The sequence below is a fragment of the Oryctolagus cuniculus genome, chromosome 5, assembly GCF_964237555.1.
Source record: "Oryctolagus cuniculus chromosome 5, mOryCun1.1, whole genome shotgun sequence".
Taxonomy (NCBI): Eukaryota; Metazoa; Chordata; class Mammalia; order Lagomorpha; family Leporidae; genus Oryctolagus; species Oryctolagus cuniculus.
In genome coordinates this window covers 5,641,063-5,654,224 of record NC_091436.1, presented here as the reverse complement: position 1 = coordinate 5,654,224, position 13,162 = coordinate 5,641,063, and the positions used below count along the sequence as shown (strand labels likewise).

At 42.4% G+C, this 13,162-nt stretch overlaps 1 protein-coding gene across 5 annotated transcripts in view; it reads left to right on the top strand.

The window, feature by feature from the left end:
• The window catches only part of PACRG (parkin coregulated), a 578,050-nt gene that overhangs the window by 347,174 nt on the left and 217,714 nt on the right, over positions 1-13,162 (top strand). For 4 of the 5 annotated variants that reach the window (XM_002714988.5, XM_051855185.2, XM_051855184.2 and 1 more), the window contains exon 4: positions 12,337-12,486. The exons of the other annotated variant lie outside the window; for it this stretch is intronic. In XM_002714988.5, coding sequence (XP_002715034.1) covers positions 12,337-12,486 — 150 coding nt within the window. The remainder of the gene's footprint in view (positions 1-12,336; positions 12,487-13,162) is intronic. 5 annotated transcript variants of the gene reach the window in all.

Sequence of the window (13,162 nt, the reverse complement as noted above, 5' to 3'; positions counted from 1 at the left end):
ATTAGGAAAGCTTGAATGAGTTGAGGTCACCCACCTATAAGGGACAAACATGCCCAGAGCTGAGGAAATGAACAACATTTTTAAAACTAACATCTTAGGAAAATATCCTTGCTAAAGAATATCACATGTGGGAAAAATACAAAGTAATAATAAAATGTGAATTTCATATCAGAATACAAGAAACATTTTGAGAATTCTATTTAATTACAAAGGAGCAAGTACAATTAAATGCATTATCTTTTATTTATTTATCATTTAGTGATTTTTACCTATATACCTTAAAATTCACCATATAAATTATTTTAAAAGTGATTACTAAAAAAGTAATTATTTAAGAACAAATGTAATTTGCTCTGAAATATGATAAAAGGCATATGAGGATTGCTTTGATTATAGATACAAATAGAAAAATGTTTCAAACTGTCTTAAATGCACATAATTGAGAGAACCAGAGGAGCTTCTCATTTCAGGCACCATTTAATCTGGTGACTTGACATTGTCATTCTCTGCCCTGTTCAGTGCATGGTCATCTTGAAGCTGGCTCTCTTCTTGGCTTATGAATGCCCTGAGGAGATCCTGGGACTACATGATTATTTGTTTCCAGAAAAATCTAAAGTCAAAGATTAACTGCGATTGCACCAGCTAGAGAGGGACATATGCCCAGCTGTTTATAAGACTGTGGCCGAAGGGGGTGAAGCACACTGACTTGATCATCTTGGACCATGTAACACAGCCTCGGTACAGGTTAGTTGAAAGAATTGGCTCCTCCAAAATAACATGGATATTTCCTGCACACCAAGCATCCATCTGCTCTCCAGTATTTCTCAGTTATCCTGTAATGAAGAGCCATAGGACCAACTCTGCCAATAGCTGCAGTTGGAAGAAATGTGTATTCCTGGTACCTGGATCATTAGAAAGGAAAATGCACAGGTATCTAAATATTTCTTCTCCTAACTCTCTGTTGACCTAAGTTGGATATGCCCCACGAGTACCACATTTCAGTGGGCCTTTTCAGTGGTAAACCACTGAAATTTTAGGGTTCACCTGATGCTGCAGCAAAATTAGCCAACAGTGAGGCTAATGCAGGTGGCAGCTTTACCTGCTACACCACAATGCCAACAACCCATATGGGTGCCAATTCGAGTTCCAGCTGCTCCACTTCCAATCTAGCTACCTGCAATTGCACCTTGGAAAGCAACAGAAGATGGTCCAAGACTTGGGGCCCTGCAATCATGTGGTAGACCTGGAATAAGCTAGAAGCTCCTGACTTTGGTCTGGCCCAGCCCTGACTGTTGTAGCCATTCGAGGAGTGAAGCAGCAGGTAGAAGATTCATTCTCATTCTCTCTCTCTCTTTTTTTCTCTTTCTCTTTCTCTCTCTGTAATTCTGCCTTTCAAGTAAATAAGAAATATTTTTTTTAATTTAGGCAATAGTGACCAATTCTGATGCCCAAGTGAATGTCCATAGCTTTTAAGGGGAAAGGAACCTGCGATCTTCAAGCTTAAAGCACCCATTTTCTAAGGAAATCACTTCCCCTGAGTGAGCACTCACACTGGGATTAAAGACTCCCTCTCTGTTGAGAATCCATGTGGCTCAGTGGAAAGGCCATGGGCTGGGACCTGAGTCCTAGTGCTGCTTTACCTCTTTGTGTAAATTAGTCCACCTCCTTGAGTTCAGGAGAGGAGCTCTAATCTCTAAAATAGGAAAATGAACACGTACCTCAGAGAGTTGTTCTTATGACGTCAAGCCATGGAAACGCCTGTGTGTGCGCCATCACTGCCAGTGGGGTTTGATATTTGGCTCTCTGATGGCTGCTGTTTCTTCTGCCTTCCTCCCTGTCTCTCTCACATGTCACCTGACCACTACCATGCCCCTTTAATTCCCACCTGAATACAGTCAGAGTCGATCGGCATGGATTCATGTGACAAAAATGGTGTGTCAGTAGAGGTACAGAGATGACAGTCTGAGGCACAGGTTAAAAGTTAGCTGGTCCCCTGCCAGAGGCAAGGTTCTTCCTGTGCCTGGGAGAAGGAATCCAAGTCAGGCCTTCCCTGTGTGACTAGGGGAGACGTGTAAGAGCAATCCAAAGTAAGAATGACAGAGAGCAGAGGTGGGGGCCAGCACTGTAGTGTAGCAGGTAAAGTCTCCACCTACAGTGCCGGCATCATGTATGGGTGCCGGTTCAAGTCCTGGCTCCTCCACTTCTGATTGTGCTCCCTGCTAATGGCCTGGAAATCAGTGAAAGATGGCCCAAGTGCTTGGTTCCCTGTACCCACATGGGCGACCTGGAAGTCTTGGCTCCTGGCTTTGGATCAGCCCAGCTCCAGCCGCTGCAGCCATTTGGGATGTAAACCAGCAGATGAAAGATCCGTCTCTCCCTCTCTGTGTCTGTAACTCTGCCTCTCAAATAAATGAGTAAATCTTTAAAAAGAAAAAGTAGCAGAGGTATGGGAATGCGATTACAGCTATACATGCCTGAAAGGCTCAATAGGATGAAAGAGATAAAAATAGCAAGGTTGCATTTTCAAAGGGAATCTACCATACACTGATAATCCCTCTCCCACTCTCAAATGAGTGAATAAGCACACCGTATCATTTCCCAGCATAAGGGAAAAGGCTCTGAAGTCAGACTGTATGCTCAAAATCCTAGCTTCACTAGGTACCAGCCTTCCAACAAGTTAACCATGTTGAGGCTCAATGTCCTATTTTAAATTTTGAACAATATTGACACCCGACTTGTTGACTTTTCTCAATTGATTAAATAAGCTTTCACATAAGTGTGAGAATGTTGCCATTGCACTAGCACATTGTCACCATCATCATCATTCTCTGCCTTGATAATTACAACATTTTTAGTCACCCCAGCTAAAGCCTCATACAGGGCCTCTGCACCCTTCCTCCCCAGGAGGGCTGAGCCGCACTCAGGGGCAGCCGTGCTGCGGACTCCTGAAGAACAAGATGCTGTCGCTCTGGACCCAGAGGGGCCAGCCTGCCTGCCCCAAAGTCCTTGCTGGAGCTGCTGTTGCTGTGCAGCTTTGAGGTTCTACCTGAACACACTCCAAGTGTAGCCACATTGTGCACAAGGACTTGCAGTGCTGTCCCACTCTTTCCAGATGACCTGAGCCAGGAACCTAGTTCAGAGGACCAAAGTGCTCCAATGAGACAAACTCCACGCTGCAGTGTGTAGATAACTCAGACCCCTGTTAACCACGAGAGGTGATCAGTAGGCATGCAAGCATGCCCAGGCCCAACATCAGCTGCATCAGGATTGAAAAGAACTGTTTTCCATTACAGGGTTCTTCAGTTTGCATTCTTTATGTCTTGAATGTTGTGAGTATAAGATAGGTCCTCGAGACTAGTTTGGTAATTGGATCCTTCCACTTATTTAAACAGTAATAATTACATATTCATCTTTAAAACAAAGTATTTAATGAAAAGAAAGACCAAACACTAACCAAATAGTACATTATATGCTATGGCCCTAAAGTCAGAATATATTTCCCATATGATAAAAAAAATACCTAACCACTGGAAATGACAAAGCTTTGATGAAAAATATGAATTTCACATAAAGATGGTTCCTTTCCAAGTGGGGTGAGAGAAAAATCAACACACACACACACACACACATATATAAAACTTCAAGTAGGAGAAACTTGGAAACAGTGGATTAAAGAAAAGATTGTTACCCTTATGATAGGTTTACGCTGTGTCCACAAAAACTGACCTAAACCACGATGCCCTAACTGGCCAGGAATGCGAGCAAGCAGACCACATCACACTTCCTTGTGTAGTGACTGAGTTCTGTTTTGGAAGGGGAAATTTTTCTACAATATATAAGTCTAGATTTTGTTTGGAAACCCACCTGAATTCATTCTACTCTGTAAATTGGTGAATTGCTGATTAGGTTCCCTCAACTAGCAAAATTCGTATCCATTTCAATCCAATTCAACAAATAGGACTTTGGCCCTGACAACCTCAAATATTAACGAAACATTTTAACTTCAGAAGAAAATTATGCTTAAAATATTTTAAGACATCTATAGTAGGCAAATGCCTAGAGACTGAAAGTAGATGAGAGGTCATCAGGAGCTGGCAGAGGAAGAGACTGTATAGGGGTAGACTTTTGTGGTGGGTGGTAGAAAATTTGGGGGGAAAGACAGTGGTGATATTTGCACAACACGGTGAATGGAATGCATGCCCGAACTGTCCACTTAATAACCGTGGAATCGTTGGGGTGGCGTGGTGGCACAGCGGCTTAGGATGCCTGCATCCCGTATCAGGGTACTGGTTGGAATCCTGGCTACTCTGCTTCCAATGCTCTTTCGTGCTGTAGGTGATGGCTCAAGTGCTTGCGTCCCTGCTATCCACATGAGAGAACCAGATGGAGTTTTGGTCTCCTGGCTTCACTCTGACCAAGCTCTTACTGTTGCAGGTGTTTGGGAAGTGAGTCAGTAAAAGAAACTCTCGCGCGCGTACTTGCTCTCTCTCTCTCTCTTCCCTGTCTCTATCCCCGTCCCTGTCCCTGTCTCTTCCTCTCTTCCTGTCACTCTGGCTTTCAAATATATAAATGGTTAACATATTTTATGCTATGTGTTTTATTAAATGAAAATAAATCTATTAAGGTATTAAAATACCTAAGAATTAGGGTGGGTGTGGTGGTACAACAGGTTAAGCTGCCACTTGGGATGGCCAGGTCCTGTATGGAAGTGTCTGGTTCAAGTCCCAGCTGTGCTGTTTCCAATCCAGCTTCCTACTCTGAGCCTGGGAGGCAACAGATGACAGCCCAAGTGGCCGAAGTGCTTGTTCCCCTGCCTCCCCTGTGGGAGATCCAGATGGAGTTCTGGGTAGCCAACTTCCGCCCACCCCAAACCTGGTTGTTGTAAGCATTTAGGTGGTAAACCAGTGGATAGAACACTGCTCTTCATTATTTTCTCTCTCTCTCTCTCCATTTCCAATAAACTTTAAAAAAAGGAAGACAGGTATATATGAAAAAATTCTTTGAATAAATCTAACAAAATTATGGTCTGAACAAAAACACTGTAAAGTTTTTCCTGAGGGACTTAAAAACAACACAAAGCAGTGGATAGTTCATCGTGTTCCTAATGGGAGGATTTGCAGAGATGACAGTTGTCCCTAAATCTATTCCCTATATTTACCAAAATTTCTATCAGAGTTTCAAGAATTTCTTTAACTCAACCAAATTATTTTAAAGTTTGTCTCAAATACTAAATGGTTTAGAATAATCATGAAAATATTAAACAAGACTAATGAGAGAGGACTTGAATTCTGAAACAGTAAAACATAAAAGAATCATGAAGAATATGGTTTAATAACAGGAGGGAAGTACACAGAGTATATTGATACTTTTTTTAAAAAGTCTTTTTTAAGAGTTCTTTTAGTGAGACCAGCACTTTGGCACAGTAGGCTAAGCCTCTGCCTGCAGCACTGGTATCCCATATGGGTGCTGGCTTCATGTCTTGGCTTCTCCCCTTCCAGTCCAGCTCTCTGCTATAAACTGGGAAATCAGTAGAAGATAGCCCAAGTAGTTGGGCCCCTGCACCTGTGTGGGAGACCCAGAAGAAGCTCCTGGCTCCTGGTTCCTGGCTTCAGATTGGCACAGCTCTGACCACTGTGGCCATTTGGGGAGTGAACCAGCAGATGGAAGCCCACTACCTCTGTCCGTAACTCTACCTCTCAAATAAATATATCTTTTTTTAAAAAAAAAAAAAGTTATTATTCCATTTTAATAAGATAGAATTCTTTAAAAAATCTTTATTTATTTTATTTGAAAGGCAGAGGCAGAGAGAGAGAGAGAGAGAGAGAGAGAGAGAGAGATCTCACATCTGCTGGTTCACTCCTCAAATGGCCACAATGGCTGAACTGGGCTGATCCGAAGCCAGGAGCCAGGAGCTTATTCTGGGTCTCCCACGTGGGTGCAGGGTCCCAAGGACTTGGGCCATCTTCCATTGCTTTCCCAGGCCACAGCAGAGAACTGGATCAGAAGAGGAGCAGCTGGGACCCAAACCAGTGCCCATAAGGGATGCTGGCACTGCAGGAGGCAGCTTCACCCACTATGCCGCAGTGCTGACCCCAAAGAAGAGTTCTTCCAGTGCAGCAAAATCCTGTCTACATATGCCTCTGACAAAGATAATACCTGTAAATAGTGTTATTATCCAAGTTAATAAATTTCTGTTGTGTTTTATTTATAGTCTTTCTATAAAATTAGATCATGACCTATTATAATCTATATCTTTACTCACTTGTATCTTATAAACATTTTCCTATTTTAAAAATATTTTTCCTATTATATGATTACTGATTTTATAATCATTCACTGTGTGGTTAAGCTATATTTTATTTACAGAATCCAATGATTTTGGAACATTCTTTATCTTTTTTTTTTTTTTTTTGGAACATTCTTTATCTTTAACTAGCATTATTACATATAACTCTGTGCATATCTGCATACTTCCTTAGGCTAAAGGTCCACAGTGAGATTGCCAGGTTATGTCTTCTATGCACTTTCATGGCTTTTAGGTGTAGTACTAATGTGTCATATAGAAATGCTGAAATGCTTATAGTATGATAATCTATGAGAATGTTTTTCCAAATCTGTTCCCACTGAGTGTTAAAATTTCAACAAATTTCTGTTACTGTGATATTCGAATTTAGTGTTTTATTTTGTTTGAATACCAATGAATGTGAACATTCTAGGATATTAGCTTCTCATTTATATTTATTAATTTGTATAATATGCATGCATATTCCTTTGCCTACTTTTTGGTTGGAAGATTTAATCATTTATTGGATTGTTAGAGCTAGTTGTATATTTTGGACATTGACATTTATATATTTTTTAAAATTTGTTTACTTTTGCATTTTGTTTGATGTTTCTCGTTCTAGAAGAACTAGTAGAAATGTTTCTGTGTTTTCTGATTTCACAGTAGCAAGTCATATCTAATAGTAGAAAATGTTATCACTTTGCAAAAAAATCATAGTCCTAATGGATTTTATGCTTGAAAAAATCATACATGTAGCTTATAACCATCAAAAATGAATGCGTTTTACTACTTTGATCTTACATTATTTTCCCCTTATTCTTCAGCTGTATCTCTATCTCTAGAAAGTCTGTTTTGTTGATTACTCTTGAAGGCAATAAGCAGTACAATAGAAATTCAATTTTCCGAATAGAAAGGTTCATAATGTCAACAGACTCCTCTTGGTAGACCTTTTTCAAAACCTTAAATCCTGAGTTCAAAGTCCTCACTTACTCTTGACAATAGCTTGCAGACCTATCAACACAAGAATAAACACATTGCTTCTCTTTCAAGCTACAGAATCATAGTCTCTTTATATCTGTTAACACACTTTTTCAAAGGAAAAGAACATTCTTTCAAATAAAAAAACTTTATTCTTTTATTCCTTTGAGACAGTAAGAACAAAAAGCCTTCCATCTTGATGGTATATCTTAATTCCCCGAGAACGAGGAAGAAAAATCCTGGAGTTTAAGTGGAAATGGGCTATATTAAAAATTCCCTCTTGGATGAAGTTCACGGGCTTTTATACTGCATATCCTGGCTTTATTTCACAGCCATGGCAGAGTTGTTAGAGCCATTACCTGGTCATTTAGAAGGACTTAGTGTTCCATTTTAGATGCCATTAAGAGTAATAGTTCAGGCATTTTTCTGACTCAATTCGGTAACATTTATCATACCATGTTAATTCAACAAAGGCCTCATTGAAACTACTTCCTAATGGCTAGGCTCACTATTTATGATGAGAGAGATTATTAATTTATCCCCAAGTGATCAATCAGCTACATAGAGGCATGAACCTAATCAACAAGTTTAATGTATCACATCTATATCTGTATGTGCACACACACTCTGTGTGCGTAGTTAACTTTTCACCAATATGTTCTCTATGGAAACTCTTTAGTATTTGCAGGAGGTGGGCTCCCAGCAGGCTGCTTCATTGCAACTCTTGGCATGCTTGCTCTCACTCTCCAAGAGCACTGTAATGATCCAGCTTCTCACAGCCACTGTGGCCACCATATCTCCTCTGCAGTCACCCCGTTATCCCTTCAAAGGCCGCCCACAAACGCTTCTAATTGTGGCTTTCTAGTGTCAACAGAAAGGCTTTCTTTTTTTTAAGATTGGTTTATTTTTTGCAAGGTAGAGTTATAGACAGAGAAGGAGAGAGGGAGGGAGAGTGGGAAAGAGAGAGAGAGAGAGGAGAGAGAGAGAGAGAATTTTTCATCTTCTGATTCACTCCCCAAATGGCCACAGTGGCCAGAGCCAGGAGCTTCATGTGAGTCTCCCACAAGGGTGCAGGGACCGAGTCATTGGGCCATCTTCCTCTGCTTTCTCAGGTGCATTAGCAGGGAGCTAGATTGGAACTGTAGTGGCCGGAACTCAAATTAGCAAGAAGGGCTTTTTTTTTTTTTTTTTTTTTTTTTTTGGACAGGCAGAGTAGACAGTGAGAGAGAGAGAGAGAGACAGAAAGAAAGGTCTTCCTTTGCCGTTGGTTCACCCTCCAATGGCCGCCGCGGCCGGCGCACTGCAGTCAGTGCACCGCGCTGATCCGATGGCAGAAGCCAGGTACTTATCCTGGTCTCCCATGGGGTGCAGGGCCCAAGCACTTGGGCCATCCTCCACTGCACTCCCGGGCCACAGCAGAGAGCTGGCCTGGAAGAGGGGCAACCGGGACAGAATCCGGCACCCCGACCGGGACTAGAACCTGTGTGCCGGCGCCGCAAGGCGGAGGATTAGCCTAGTGAGCCACGGTGCCTGCGAAAGGCTTTCTTGAAACACACACACACACACACACACACACAGGAATGAGATCTCTATGCACTCAACTGTATATTTACCTTAAGATACAAAAGAATACAAACAACACAAGCATATGGTTTTAACCCCATGTGATTCCTCACTAAGAAATGTATAAAACATTTCTTTAGATATGACTATAAGACTTTTTTTAAGGAGTGGGGTGAGAGGGAGGGATGAGTAGAGAGGAAAGACAGAAACCCAGGATCTCACACATCTAATTGTGTGCAGTTGGTAATGCAAGGTAGGACCTAAGAATCCTCTAGCTTGGGACAGAGTAGCACAGCCTTGGGCTCTTGTTACACACAGCTGCCTACTTCTCACCACTTCAAAGGATCCTGAGAGAGATATCCTCAGATGTAAAGCTGGCTAGGACACCTCTTTACTGTCAGGGGCTTTGGTCCCCAGTTCTTCAGTGGATTCTCACCCGTACAGAGTAGAGCACACCAGGGCTGAAAGGAGGACTCTCTTTGCCTCAATAACATCTCTTCATCTCCAGGATTTGTCCCTGTGACCGGAAACATTACACCTGCACTATACATCCTGTTTCGTCTCCCATACTCCATGATAAACCCCGAAAGGGAGGTACCGTATCAGTCTGTTTCATTTCTGTCTTTCCAAATCCTAAAACAGTAATGGGAACAGAATACACCTTCAATTAATATTTTACAAAAGAACATTAGTGAACTAAATGATAGGAAGTGCTGGGTTTAATCTGTGGCAAAAGAGGCACTCAGTAGCTGTGGGTAGCCACAGATATGTAGAAGTGCTGAAACCGAAGCACACTGGGGGTCATTGATTAGCCTGTGGGAGGATTATCAGCTTCCCACAGTCCCCAGAAGAGCGTGTCTGCCGACTCCCTGTGTTCTGGTCATCTGAGCAGCATCAGTACCCAAGCGTCGGTAGCCCTGCCTTCCTGAAGAGACAAAGCAGCTTTTAGACTGGATGAGACCAGTCAGCCCTACTCCAACTGCATGGCCCTGTGTGTGTCCTGCCTGCGGGACCCTGAAGCCTTGTTCTCCCACATCTCATTACCACAGCTCACAGGCTGCATCAGAGCATTCTATTTTTAGTTGTTTTCCAGAAGATATGGTATGGCCCGCAATGTGTCTAAGTGTTACAGTAATGAGCCATCATGCAATTGAATTCTGTAGTTATATTTGGGGTGGGAGTTGGGAGGCACCGAGTTAAGGCTGAGCCATCTCTCCGCATTTATTTGTGTCTATTTTCAAACCTAACAAGAATACAGTCTTGACTGCACCTAAATTTGTGGGGCTGCCCTGAAATGTTTTCATCCCTAACCCCTAGTTTCTTCCTGGAGGAGGATGAAGCTGACCATACTTTATTCCTAGTGATTCCAGAGGAAATAACTGAAACCACTAAATGATACTTTATATTCCTGGACTTTCGACTAAGGGTTTAGTTTAGCTCAGACTTATGCTTGCCTCCTTGTGCCTTGGACACTTTGTACTTTGCTCTCTCTAGGAGAAGTTGTGGACTCTTTCAGTAGATGGGGGTGGGGGAATGAGCCGACAACTCCAGGAAAGTGAGTCTGTAGCAGTGAGAAAAGACAGGTTTGGGGAGCAAAGACAGAAAACAAAGAGGAGTGCTGAGGGGCCTGTAGTGGTGCAGTGGTAGGACTCCAAGACCAGACCAGGGCAGTAGAGGTGAGGGTGCACACCCAGAACAGGGGAGTGCAGGTGAGCAAAGATTTAGAGACAAAAATGAAGGTACTACAGCGCAGAACCCAAGACTTTGCAGCATGAGAAATGTGGAGTGAGGAGTACGTGTGAGACTGAGTGGGCACTGGCGTGGCATTAGTAAATATGAGTGACATAAGCAACGAGAGGAGGTCTTCAGTGGAAATTTGTCTTTGGAACACAGGCTGAATTTAAAGTGCTAGCAAGATCAAGGCTATTGGAAGTTGGAGGTGGGGTTCTGTTGGAAGTGGAGGTTGTACTGGCTGGAGCACCATCCCCTGTAATACCCTTGCTGCTTTCACCCCTTCCAAAATCAGAACGTGCTTTCAGGTCACAGTCAGCCTCCTTCATCTGAAGGTAGAACACCTTAGAAACGAGAGCCTGGACTTCTTGAAATAGCTGGGGCATCACTCTTTCATTTTTCTATTTAAATCCCAGAACTTTAAGTCAGCCTTGAAAGTAAATAACGGGTTCCCATGACTGAGGAAAGCAGGGACAAGAAGGTGAGTGAGTTGACCAAGTTCACAGTGTCCTGATGCCTCAGCCTCTGCATCCCCCATCCCCCACCCCACCCGCCAGCAGCGCGTGGCACCTTTCCGGGACTGCCGATGGGGGCGGGGTGGGGGTGGGGCCCCAGACATTTCCCTGTCTCTTGTCCTATTGCTGTAGTGCAACTTGCTACTTCGCTCTAAGAACTTTCCTTTTGAACTGTTCTGTATTCCTTTCATCTCCTATAACATATTATAATTGATTCCTTCTAAGTGGGCATTGAAAAGTTTGGGGGCCAGCGCTGTAGCGCAGTGGGTTAAAGCCCCAGCCTGCAGCACTGGCATCCCAAATGGGTGCCAGTTCGAGTCCTGACTGCTCCTCTTCCAATCCAGCTCTCTACTATGGCTTGGGAAAGCAGTGGAGGATGGCCCAAGTGCCTGGGTCCCTGCACCCACGTGGGAGACCAGGAGGAAGCTCCTGGCTCCTGGCTTCGGATCAGCTCAGCTCTGGCCATTGCGGTCATTTGGGAGTGAACCAGCGGAATGGAAGACCTCTCCCTCTCTCTCTGTAACTCTTTAAAATAAATAAAATAATTCTAAAAAAAAAAAAAGAAAAGAAAAGTTTAGCTTTGTTTCTCTACTCTCCTGAGTCTAAACAGAGTCACTGTATGTTCATGTCCACTGAGAATATTCTCAGTGTCTGTAATCATCCTACAGTTCCTCTCCACATTAGCTGTGCTCTGCCTCCTTCCTAAATATGTGGATCCTTCAAAAAGTTCATGATAAATGCATAGTACGCAGAAACTATGCATGGATTTCAACTATTTTTGCACCAAAGTAAACTTACTTTAAATTCCATTTTCCATATTGTTTTGAGGTGCCTTGTTGATGTTTGTTTGCTGGGAACGACTTTAAGAATAGCATGAGTTGCTAACTGAAGGAGAAGGTTGCATAAAAATGTGTGTCTGCTGTTAACCTCAGACACTCCCTCAACTACAGTGACACTGAGTAACCTTCTGTCTCCCATCCCACCAACTTCCTTCTATCCAAGGCCACCAAACACTTCTAGGAATAGACATGAGCGGCATTCATAGGGTGGGTGAGGAACCAACACAAATGATAGAATCAGTAGTAATCAACCAAGATCCTGTTTGTAGCTTTGGGACTGCAAATGTGGCACCAAAGCCGCAGTAATAAAGCCCCATTGGCTATCCCCAGCTGTGCAGTTTTGATTAAATGTGTCCACAGGAGAGCTTCCCCTTAACACTGAATGAATGCTTTGTCTTTTCTGCTTGGCCCCTCTCCTCCTGTCTAGACGCCTTGAACCTCCGAAATCGACAGGTCATCTGTGTCACACTCAAAGTCCTCCAGCATCTGGTCGTGTCGGCTGAGATGGTGGGTGAGGCTTTGGTACCCTACTACCGTCAAATCCTCCCCATCATGAACATCTTTAAGAATATGAATGGTGAGTTATCCCAGGAATCAAGTTGTTTTCTGTGCTCTAAAAAGGGAGGAGTGGTTTGAAATAGTTAATTAGCAACACTTTCAGGATTTATCCTTGCATTTAAACCACCGCCCATTTGGAGATCTAAGTAGTAGACTCCCACTCCTTCCCCTGCTACTCCCTGGGGAAACAGTAAAATTAACAATTTCACTTATTAGTTCTCACATGTACAGCTTTGTACTCAGTTCAGAAGCACTGAAGCAGTTCTATAAGTTTCCAATAATTAAATTGTAAAGTTTTGTTTAATAGTCTGTTGAATATATTAGTAGGTTTTTAGTTCTTTTTCTTAGTGGTAATTCTACCTTTAGATACTTCCTGTTAAAAAATCAATCTTTTTTGATTGCTTTAAGATGAAGTTTTTTTTAAAGCACTGTTATTAAAATCTGGTAAGCACTTGGAACAGTTTTAATATATGTTCTCCTATTCTAAAAAAATAGGAATATAATTTTTTTTATAGTTACTAATTATTTAAGAACTTGTCATTTTGTTGAGGGTAAGTACTGACTACAACTATGTATGCTGATCTATTTATTTTTAAAATATATTATTCTATAAGCTTTGAACTCAGATGAGCCTATGTCTCCCTAACAAACGTATGAGCTAGCAGAGGTTGGTGATGTCTGGCAGGCAGTGAGTA